Here is an 11636-nt window from a genome sequence, read left to right as displayed (position 1 = left end):
AAAATAAGCCTTTTTAAAAGTTCCATTCAAACTTAAATCACAATAAACCTATTTAAGTTAAGGCTTAACATCTGCTTAAATTTCTCCACTAATTCATTAAAAACATTTTAAGTACATTTTTGCTTGACCAAATATCAAATAATTAAATAAATTTATTTAAGACTTTGAACATGAATTAGATAAAGGGTTGATAACTTTTTGTACATGAAGATCACCTTAGTAACACACTATAGGCATTATAACATTGCACAGTTGGTTCATTACTGAAAGTATTTCTGCAAAGCTCCAGTTTCGAACATTCTTTTGATGTCCGTGCCGCCACCAACGAATTTTCCATTAATGAAAACACGAGGAACCTAAAATATATATTCAATAAAATTGGAATAGAATCAGTATATTGAAAATAGAAATTAGCAATAGGTTAGGAATTAGTCCAGGTTCATTAGTAATTTCAGATACCCGACAATTTTTAGTCATTGATTTTTTTTCAGGTCACGTATCACGTATGAAATTGTAGCGACTTTGAAAAACGTTAGTTTGCCCTTGATTTCTGTAGTTTTTTCTTACCGTTTTAGCCCCCGTAAGTTCCCCAAGGACAGACTGGATCTCATTGCCATCCGGATTTCCATCCAACTCGATAATAGTTGCATCCACATTAAGCTTTCGGAAGGGCTATAAAATAAGATTATGGATATTATTTATATTTTGAAAATCTCTCAGGGAACTCTACCTCCTTCGCCATGGTGCAGTAGGGGCAATAGGTCTTGCTGAATATCACAACCTTGTTGCTAGCAATGGTGTTCTCGACAAATTTCGCCTGCTTGGAAGACATGTCTACTATTTGTGGTCTCACTGCGGATCCAACTGCGCCCATAAGCTCAAAATCAAGGAAGGGATACGGGAACTTGGGGGGCAGAGTGCAGTACGACGAAGAGTATGATTGGTGATAACGCGGACTTAACAGACTGCGTGAATGAAAAAGTTTTCTTTTTATTGATGCTCTAGTCCGCAAGTTTCTGTTGTTGTGGTCTCCATGGTTGCCACACTTACTTACCATCGCGTAATCGAAATCATGATGGCTTAATTTGTTTATTTAAATTTCCTTTTATGTAACAAAAACAAAGTATTTTTACAGATAATTAACTTTTAATTTATACAGTATAGTATATTATATTAAAAACAATTGAATAATTTTATAAAAATCAGGCTGTCAAAGGTTAACCACAGTGTTGCCATATCAATAGAATTTAGTGGCTAAACCCACAAACTTTCAGATATATTTATCAAAATTAAATATTTTATTTAGCCCTCATTTAGTAATAACTTTCAATACTCCTTTACTATATAAATATTTTACAAATTGAAAAAATATTTTTCTATTAATAGAATGTAAAAAAGGAGTATTTGTAACCCTACATATTAAAGGTTCTCCCTTAAAATATTATTCTTTAACAAATTACGCTGCATATTGCACTTTAAGGCACAGGTTGGAGTCTTTAAGAAGGGGCAAAGCCAGTCATCCATTGAGGAACTGTTCCAAAGCGTCCTGGGCCTCCACCTCGGTGGGCTCAAGGACTACCTCCTCCAATTTGGTGGAATTTCCAGTGGTTTGAATTTCTGAAATTGGAAAGTTTATGTTTAATTATATTTTTTGGATTTAATTTATTCAATTACTCGTCAGCTGGCCGTGCTGTTTGTACTCCTCCATGTCGTTCCGAAATGCATCGTCAAACACAGCCTGTCTTTCCCTTTGCATCTTTAGTAACTTTTGTTCCTGGTCCTGGATTTTCGTCTGGTGCTGAGTGGCTATCTTCTGCCTGTACTGCTCCAAATCGTTGAGTTTCTTCTGCTTGTGACGAGATAGCTGGAATTGCTGCTCCAGCATAAACTCCTGAAGTTCACACTCCTCGCAGAGATCCTCCAGCTTCTCCAATTCCACCTCCAACTGGTTGCCCAGCTCCTCTAAAGATTGGAGTGTTTTCGTGCTGGCCTTAAGTTGTGATATCAAGCTGGGAATCCCCGCCAGACTGCTATTTAGCTCGCTGATGATCTTTCGTTGGTTGCTGGCCTTTTGTTGCACTCCAGAGATCTGATTGGCAATGGCGGTGGCCTTCTCCGCATTCTCCTCATTCGCCACATGGATTTTCTGCCAATCGTCCTCGTATTTGGCCAGCAAGCCACAACCAGCAGCCACATTTAAATGCGTTGGTATTCCATCTGTCAGTTGGAATGGGGAACTCAGAGATAGATTACTGCTCCGGCTCGAGGATAAACTCTCGTTGAGACCGCCCAATGGTGATGTAGGAGTGGTGGCGGTGCTCGACTGTTGACTTCCCGAGTTTCCAGAACTGACACGCTGGCGATATTGCTGTTGCAGATTCTCGGAGATCACCAGTCCCTCCTGAATCGCACTGCTCAGCTTCTTTTTAAGGCTTCCAAACATAGTCTAGTCGTGGATTTTACATAAATTAAAGTGTTTAACTTGCTAATTGACTTCGGCGGTGGCGTTTTCCATCGAAAATTTAATGGTAAATAAAGAATCAGCTGTTCAAGAGTAAGAGAGAAATCGGTCAACAGTTGTTATTAATACCCTACACTTGGGCATTTACGACTTAGGAAAAGATCGTGGCTTCAAGTGTTTTTTAAATCATAATACTTACAGTTTGACTTAAATTCTAGATACTCTAGGTAATAATACAATTTTTATGACAAAATAAATAATTTTTATTTAACTCTCAACGAAATAAAAAGGGCTATGAACATCTTAAAAATAGCTTTCATAAGTGTGATGATAGATAAGAACTAACATTTATTTTAAATCTATTGTATTTAGTTAACACCATTGAACTAGAAGCTTAATTAATCATCAGTCAGGTCAACGGAGGGTACGCTTTCACTCAATTCTTTATTGTTGAGTTCATTATCAGGTTTTTTAATCTCATGTGTTTGACATTCGACTATTTCTATATCACTATTGTTATTCGAATCACTGGTGTTGTCTAACTCAATACAGCTACTAGATTCCGATTCAGAATCCGAGCTTTCCGAATCTCCATTTCCTTCGGAATTAGAGCTAACATCGATAGTAAGAACCTTTTTTGGTGCTTCGTTGGATGAAATAGATAAACATTCGAGACTTATATTGTTAGTTTGATCGTCATCCGACATCAACTCTTTTACTATATCGCTTAGTGGAGAAGAAGCTCTTTCTTGGGCATTGCTAGGGATCTTTGTATTGAGAACTTGGCTATAGGCCATGGCCACAACCAGAGCCATTTGTTTCGAGTGATTTAGGAGCAATTCTGATGGTGCGGGAACAGGTAGAGTTTCATTGAAAGAAGGATCATAGCTACTGTGTCTTCTGGTACTCAGGCTACTCCTGGATCTCCTTCGAGTTTTTTTGTTTTTTTTGGACGACCTTTTTTGTTTTTTCCGTCGGCTGGAGCGACTGCGATATGGACTTCCACTGCTACTTCTGCTCCTGCTTCTTTTTCGTTCTTTGCGACGCGACTTTTTTGACTTTTTCCTGCTGCGTCGTCGAGGAGAACTTCTACTTCTGCTGCGAGTCCTGCTCGATCGTTTGTCAACACTCCTACATCTGCTTCTACTTCTGCTGGCTCTCCGATTTGTGCTCTTGCTTCTGCTCCTGCTTGTACTTCGATTTCTGTTGTAGAACTTGTTGAGTTTTCGTTTCTCATATCTGTCATCTAAATCCTTCAGCTTTTGTTGGCAATTAGCTACTGTCCGCTCCTTTGCTCGCTTATTATGGCTTAGTGCATTATTTATTGTTCTTCCTAAAAAGCGTTTATTTGTTTTTCCAAGAGGGTTCACCTTGCGTTCGCATTGGGTTTGGTTAGCAAGGCTTGGATTTTGTGCATCAATCTCGCGCATTAGCTCTGCAATAGCGCGACTAAGAAAAATTTTAATTTAATCTAATTATTATTATATTAAAGTGCAAATATTTACTCGGTCAGCTCAGAATCGTTCATGTTTTGTTTATTTCTTGGAACCAATGCTGCCAGATAGACAAATGCAATTCTACTATCTAAATGACCAGAAACATCGATATATATGAAACCGATATACATGATACAATCCACCTCTAGCTGGATTGGTAGGATTCGATAAGACCTATCGATAATTTAAAAAGACGCGGACCCAAGCTTCTTGACGGTAAACTTTTATTGATAAAATTAAAAAACAATTACGCATAGCTAATATCACAGTAGAATCACATTTGGTGGACTTTAAAAGCCTTGACTATTTTCTCCCAGCTATAACATTCTGCATCCAGGGAATATATTTACTGACGCGCGTATAAATGCCAGGCAAGCCAGGACGCGCACATCCGATGCCCGTGGAAACGACGCCAACCAAATGATGCTCCTTAGACATAAGCGGGCCACCAGAATCGGCCTGTAATGTTATAGACCACCCAACCATAAAATTTGTGCCATATCAGCCATTGGCATACTCACCCAACAGGAATCAATTTGCCCGTTTTCATATCCGGCACACAATTGGGTGTCTCCGATGGTGTTACTCTTTCCCTGGGACCTGTACGATCTCTCGCAGTCCTCGTTGCTCCAAATCCTCACAGAAGCTTTGCGCAGCACATCGGATCGATCACCTTCGGCTTGGTTCTCATGAGTCCAACCCCATCCGGATACTGTGCCATATTCCTGCTCCAAGCTGCGTTGTCCTTTGTCGGAGCCCACGCAACTTGGTTGGATATGGGAGCTGAATTTTATTGGCTGCACCAGCTCCAGCAGGGCTGCAAAGGAATATGAAATTGTTAAGGGGCCAAGTCCTCGCCTCAGGCATATTTTGGATTTAACTTTTAGAGGTCTTGGTTATAAGAAAGGGAGAAGACTTTAAAAGCTTTTTAGCTATAGTACTGTGTATATTTTGTATGAATCTCAGAAGTGCTCAGATATAGACTATAATATTCTTTCATTCAAAAGCAAAACTATTTCCAGGCACTGGTCATTCTCACCTGAATTATAGCTAATTATCCTTGAAAGGAAATCCAAAATATGCCTCTTAAATATTCCACATACCTATATCATGTTTCACATCATTGCAGTCATACTTTGGATGCGGCACTATGTTCTTAAAATCCACCCTTAATGCATCCGGACCGTTGCCAATCCCATTCAAGTACTCCCGGATACTGTGGAGCCCCACAACACCCTGGATTTGAGCCGGTTTCATGAACTGCTGCAAGCCGTTGCAGATGCAGTGGCCGGCCGTGAGGATCCACCGTTCCGATATGATTGTGCCACCGCAGAAGTGACCACCGCGGCGCATAAGACTGACCATAAAAGGCATTTCGTTGCGTTCCGCCTCACTACCACCGACAATTTTGGGATTTCGCGCCGTGCAGAGCTGATTGGTAACTACAATGGGAGTGGGGGTATTCTAGTTATTGTAGTAAGTATTATTTTAAGGATTTGTATGATATGATTAGGATATATTATAAGCCACAATATTTAGAACACATCAGCGAGATGTATATGATTTTATAATTTCTCCTGGCAACTCACAGGAAATTTGAGCCTGTCCACATTTCAATAATGACAATAGAACGGCTAGTAAGATAAGCTTCAACATGATTTTATTTAAACACAAATAAGAAAAGGGTTCTTTGCGGCGAAAAACCCGTTAGAGGCGGTTGAAGCTTAAACGAAACTTTTCAACGAACTGTCACAAAAATTCTGTGCGCCTTTAATTTATATATAGGTGAGTTGTCTAAGCGTCGTCTCTGTTCCACTGACTTATTTTATTTTCGTCTGCCGTTCTATGGGGATTAGCCGGAAAGCTCGCTCAGTCGGTTGCTTCGTCTCGCTTGCTCTGATAACAAACGGAAGTCGGCTGAATATTAGCACCTGTTGCCTGAGACTCGGAGCTTTTTTTTCCCTCCAACATTGCACTGCCTCATCGGTTTCCCTCGTATGTGCACACGTTTTGGCATTTCAATTGACTCGTCTGTAGAATTAAGGAGCTGCCAAAAATAAAAAAAGAAGACAAAAACAAAACGTAAACAAAAGCCGAACACAACGTTGTGGGTATGTTTTGCGTTTTATGACCCAACGAAGTTCACGGCATTGAAAGGTGTACTGTCGTAAAGGTGTGACAATATTGGAGCTCCCACCTACATACGTAGTATGCTCCGTGTATGGTAGTTGCATCAAAGTTTAATGCCCCATTATCCTTATTTAATATGTATATCTTTGCAATTAACAACACGTACTTAAGGTGTTATTGAGATTGTTGTCTGATGAATGAATTTATTTGGAAATTTTTTGTCAGTCGGGGGAGTTGAAAAGGGATATTACATAATGAGAGGCATTTACTTTATTTTCTGGGTTATAGCAAGTATTTATTTAAGTATTTAAGACTAGGGTTTCATGATATAAGATTATATAACTTAAAAAGTATTAATTTAAAGCAAATTCTTGTATTATTAGCTTTTTTAAAATCATAAATAGGCCAGAAGGGACGTTTCCTAAACTATAGTTACCATGAAACATTTTCCACCTTACGTAATACGGCTTTTGTCATTGTCTGATTTAGGAATAATTAAGTTCTCACATTGTAAATAGCCTTAGACGTCATATTTCCATCAAGAGTTGAAGCCACACACGCTCCAATCATCGCGCATTTTATGCAAATCAGGGAAGTGTCTGCGAGGGGAGCCAATAATAATTGAAATTCAATGTCGGTACAATCAATGTAACGTTAGCCCCTCTGACATTAACATTGCCCTTAAAACTAATGCAAACGTGTCTTGCACATTTAATGCAACTGGGTGAGGAAGGTGAGGTCGTTTCATTTAAATTATCCATATATTTATGCAGGTGGAAGTGCAACAGCTAATTCTATATAATATTTGAGTGACAAAAAATAAGGAATTGAAACTGAAAGTTGATCAAAACCAGAATCCACAATCAAGATTCCTGATTCGCATTCGCAGCAGACAAATCAGTTCAGTAGATCATAAGCTAATAAGCTTGAATACTAATTGATTTCTTGACTTTGGTTCCTTAACAACCATAAACCAGAAATTCAGATTTATTTACCCACGTTGCTTCCGATCTGTTCCCATACCATCCGACCGAGTTCATCGATCGCTGCGCGGTTTCAGTTTCGCGTTAAATGCTAATCCAAAATACAAATTGGCTATAAAAACCTATCGTACTGGCCATTGTCTGTCGCTGACAGGCGATACCAAAATATAAATAATAATAAACAAACACACACGGGTGCGGGGCACGAAACGAAACTAGTTTCAAGTGCATTGACACTTTTTGGCCGCTTCGGGCGAAACTTGGACGCATTCAATGTGAAGGTCGCCTGTCTATTTGTACTGTTTGTCTATTTTATTGTTGTCTTTGCTACACTTTTGTTTTCATTTGCCGCAGTTCAACGACGCTTTTCTGCCATTTTTGGTGACTAATTGCAACAGGGAAGTCTTTAATAGAAGCCCATGCGGGCTGGGCTGGGCTGAGCTGAGCTGGGCCATAGGAAATGTTTTTTGGGAGCACAATGAACTCGAATTGCAGGTTTTCGAGTCATACAGTATTTTAGGATCTAAACTGCTTTATTTTTCTTGTATTATAATCCTCTAAAAATAATTGACCTTAAGTTAAAACCAATAATTCCGTTAAAACTTAAACACTAGCTTAAGAAATTGACTAGATTATAAGGTGTTCTACTCTAATATTCTAATAAAAATATTATTAAATATAATTAACATAAACAAAGTCTTGTATAATAATATCTATAACTATTTACTCACCCTTTAAAAGAATATTTCACACTTAAAATGTTGTCAGGATCACTTATTTGGTTTCAATTATTGCTCGAAAGCCAGCTAATAATTTATAAGGGCTTTCTGAGCAACAATCAAAATTATATAAGTGTCCATTTAGGAGCTCTTATATAAAAAAGCCAAACTATTACAGCCAAAGATTATTGCAAGAGTTTTCACAAGAGTTAAGAATTCTTTTTAAGACTATTTAGGGTTTTATTTAGCCAGGCCAACACGTCTGCTCGGTGTGAGAGCCGCACCGGAACTGCACTACTGTTGTTCACTTGGTGACGTTGTCTCCTTTTGATCCTGGCCACAGGATGCCACGGACTCCGAACACAAGTTCCGGACCTGCAACGACGGTCGGTCGCTAACCGAACGAAAGCCGGCAAGGAAGCACCATCCCTCGATGTCGGTGGCTTTTATCCTTTGGGCCTATGCGGCGTATGCTTGTTATGCAAACGACTGCCGCTCGGCTTTCGTTCGGCATCCATTCCAACAAGCGACCAATGAGAGTCCTGTAGCTGGTTTTTGTTGACTTGGCACAGGACTGTGACAAACGGCGCAGGCGTAAATTATGTCAGTTTTTGAATTTTCATTTATGGTTTATTTATTTTGTTTTTGCTTTTAGTTTGCCTCTAAAGGTGTACTTTTTTTAACTTATGGTTTGTGAAAAATTAGAATTTATTAATTTCTAGTAATAGATTAATAATAGATTATGTTTGTGTAATTTTTGAGTAGGGTTTTATAATGTTTTTAACCTTTTAATAATTTCCTTTTCTAAAATTGGTTCAATGTTTTAAAAATTATTTGGTTTTAGATTTTATTAAGTAGAATTTAAATTAAAAAAGATATATATAGTGGTGAAGGCTATTTTCATTTTAAAATATCTATTGCAGTTTAATCTTTCTGATCATTTATATAAATGGAATTTTAAAGTCCTTTAATTGCATAGCTTCTTGATACCAGTAGACTCTTAAAATGGGTTTTTTGAGAAGAACTCTTCACTACAAATTTCATGTGTATAAAGCCTTTGAATTTTATGAAATAATAGAACAGTGAAGTAATAAAATTTAATTGAATTTATCTACTGAAAAGTATTTTTGATACATTAAATCTGAAACTTAAACGTTGCGATGACAACTCCTTGGAGAACTGTCCTCATCAATTTCTTTAGCCCCACCGCGTTTCAATTATAGTCGCAAAGCCGCAACTAAAACACAATCAACACATTTGCAAACTAAATTTCCGAGGGCTGACACTTACATTTTATTTGGCAAATTGTGATTGACAAGCTGTTGACACGCTTTTAAGAGGCCAAGAGGGCCAGTGTATCTGTTAGTGGGCCCACTTTAACCCCATTCGCGAGTGGGAAGATTTTTCGCTTAAGCCAATGAAATATTTAAGCCGCAACATGCAACACAACATGGCAAAGAAATGGCAAGTGCAACAGAAATGCATCAGATATTTGGGGCTAAATTATTGATGGACTTGTTCCAGCGAGCGATGGAGAGGCCATCGCAACATTTCAATATGCTAATTACTTTTTGACTTGGCGGGGATCTAGCTTTGGATGTGGATGTTGCAAAAACAAATGCAGGTGGCAGGTAGCAGGTAGCAGGTTTCAGGTGGCCCATGGAAAGGGTGGCGGAGCAGGTGCTAATCATTGCAAGATGCCTGCCACGATTTCCCAGGTGATTCCCAGGGCAAGTTCTGTAACAAATGCCAAAATCTATCGAAGGCGACACTTCCACCGAAATAAAACCAAGAAAATGGCAATAGGAAAATGTGTCTACAATTTTGGGGAAAACGGCAAACGGAAAAGGAAACTTCACAGACCTGACATCATCGTCTCGGGGTATGCGAAAACCCTTATCCATCCATTCCGCGGCATTGTTTTCGCGTGACAATTGGGCCAATTTATTATTCATTAGGTTAAAAAGTCACAGAACAACACAACACGGACTGAAACTGAACCCAAACTGACAGCCAGCCAGGTCTCAGCCATTTGTAATGCCACATCCAGTGGAGGCTTCTATCGGATTTAATCCTGCGGAGGCGGCACAAGGGATGGATGCCGGATGGATCTTCCAGAAAGCAACGTGTTTCATCATTTAACCGGACTACTTTTGAAGAAATACTCTAATTGATTTCCTGGAATAGGTATCTTGTTTACCTTTTTTTTGTTTCGAAACTTTTCGGCTCAAGTTTAATTCAAGTCCGACAGTTGCAGTTGGAGATTATCTGCTGGCTAATTAGATAAGAACAGGTAAACAAAACATCCAAAGTTCTGGACTAGCCAGGACTAAACAAAAGTCAAGTTGGGATTCGTAAATTATTAATTCTTGCCGGGTTTGATTATTTCTTTGTTTTTTTTTTCTCTTAATGTCTTAGTTTCTTTAAAATGGTTTTGGGTTATAACTTTTTAATATTTATATTTTATAACAGTTGTGAATATTAGTAGATTAAATGGTTTCGTAACATATGTGTAAAGTTTCTAGGTGTTTCCTTATGTTTGAAATAATCTGTGAAAAACTATATTCATGTTTTCAAATATTATAAGTTGTGTTTTAAATATTTTTAGTAATCCTTTTTGAATTAAAAATTTTATAGACTTATATATTCATTTTTTGTTAGGGTGCTGTTTTAGAAAGGAATCGCAAGTTGTAAATTTTAGATATTTCCTGTTAATAAGTATAAACAGTTTTTGTTATTTTAGTACATTTAGAAATTATTAATATATTTTCATCTTTTTTTGCTTGAAATCTTTTAGTTTTTTTATATTGCATTCTATTTTCTTTTGTGTGATTAAATGTAAATTATTATTTTTATTTTGGTTGAAAAATGTGGAAATTGAACATTTTTGAATAAAATCCATTGGGATAAAGATACTTTTTGGCAATGCTTGGTAAATTATAATTTCTTTTGTTGAGTAACCAGTACATCTGCTGAGTCTGACAGCAAGTCTAAAACCCATTTGATTTTTGTAAACTTTCCGATTAAGGGGAGTTAAATTTAATTAAACTAAATGTATTCATATCCATTTCTTTTAATTATGTCAGTACATTAAAATCCATCAATCCTACCGGCAAATTTCCATAAGGGCCATAAGTATTTTTTCCGCGAAATTTTCTGGCAAGCTCTGGCACATCAAGGACTAATGGACATAAATGGAAAATCTATTATGGTGATACCTTGACTCTCTGTCCCCGCCACACTTGACACATCCTCGAGAGCTCTCGTCAATTAAGTAACTCACAGAAAAAAAAAATACCCAGCATAAAATTGAGGACTTGCGGCTTTTTGCTGACTGACTTCGACTTTCAACCTTTCGGAATTGTTACGTAAAAAGGATATGGAGATGTGGCGAGTGTGTGCGGCAAGTCAGGTGTCAGATTGACGAGCGGGCAGGGGTAAGCCGGGTTGGGGGCCTGGATCGGTTGACAGTAAAAACTGTCAAGCGAAATAATGTCTGTTGATACGAAATATTTCCACACTTGCCACAGCAATTTGGTCAGCGAAGGGATTTCAATTTTCCGCCCACTTTCTCCTCCCTCCCCATATTTTCCGCTCTTTTTGCCTACTTTTCTGCATATTTAATACGCAATTAAGCCATTTGACTAGCAGCTAACATGGAAAATGCATTTTCCGGCCTTTCCATTCGATCGCCTGAAAGGGGAAGGGGTCAAGTGTCAGGACATTGCCGAGAAATCAGGAAAACAGGTGTGTTGTAGGAGGGAGGGAATGGTAATTTCTGTGAATTCTTGTGAAATATTTTCTTTATTTTTAGATGAAGGAAAATAATCCAAATTGGCTGGGGAAT

At 38.1% G+C, this 11636-nt stretch overlaps 4 protein-coding genes across 4 annotated transcripts; all 4 read right to left on the bottom strand.

Annotated features, from left to right (window-relative positions):
* Positions 1-112: 112 nt before the first annotated feature.
* Positions 113-1036, bottom strand: LOC6506285 (glutaredoxin-C4). Its single transcript, XM_032454855.2, has 3 exons — positions 731-1036; positions 568-672; positions 113-356 (listed from the first exon to the last, which is right to left on the bottom strand). Exons 1-3 carry the CDS (start codon positions 872-874, stop codon positions 261-263), a joined length of 345 nt encoding a protein of 114 aa, XP_032310746.1. The 5' UTR covers positions 875-1036; the 3' UTR covers positions 113-260.
* LOC6506284 (dysbindin protein homolog) lies at positions 732-2567 on the bottom strand. Its single transcript, XM_001958162.4, has 2 exons — positions 1675-2567; positions 732-1617 (listed from the first exon to the last, which is right to left on the bottom strand). The coding sequence occupies exons 1-2, from the start codon at positions 2441-2443 to the stop codon at positions 1517-1519; spliced, it is 870 nt and encodes a 289-aa protein (XP_001958198.1). The 5' UTR covers positions 2444-2567; the 3' UTR covers positions 732-1516.
* Positions 2568-2784: 217 nt separating this feature from the next.
* Positions 2785-4042, bottom strand: LOC6502774 (uncharacterized protein DDB_G0287625). Its single transcript, XM_001958163.4, has 2 exons — positions 3967-4042; positions 2785-3910 (listed from the first exon to the last, which is right to left on the bottom strand). Exons 1-2 carry the CDS (start codon positions 3987-3989, stop codon positions 2860-2862), a joined length of 1074 nt encoding a protein of 357 aa, XP_001958199.3. The 5' UTR covers positions 3990-4042; the 3' UTR covers positions 2785-2859.
* A 117-nt stretch (positions 4043-4159) lies between these two features.
* On the bottom strand, positions 4160-5789 carry LOC6506283 (transmembrane protease serine 9). The gene is made up of 4 exons (XM_001958164.4): positions 5547-5789; positions 5061-5399; positions 4479-4774; positions 4160-4416 (listed from the first exon to the last, which is right to left on the bottom strand). Exons 1-4 carry the CDS (start codon positions 5611-5613, stop codon positions 4261-4263), a joined length of 858 nt encoding a protein of 285 aa, XP_001958200.2. The 5' UTR covers positions 5614-5789; the 3' UTR covers positions 4160-4260.
* Between the last annotated feature and the right edge of the window lie 5847 nt (positions 5790-11636).

The sequence above is a fragment of the Drosophila ananassae genome, chromosome 2R, assembly GCF_017639315.1.
Source record: "Drosophila ananassae strain 14024-0371.13 chromosome 2R, ASM1763931v2, whole genome shotgun sequence".
Lineage (NCBI taxonomy): Eukaryota > Metazoa > Arthropoda > Insecta > Diptera > Drosophilidae > Drosophila > Drosophila ananassae.
The sequence above is the reverse complement of the archived record's forward strand: the minus strand, read 5'-3'. Positions and strand labels throughout refer to the sequence as shown.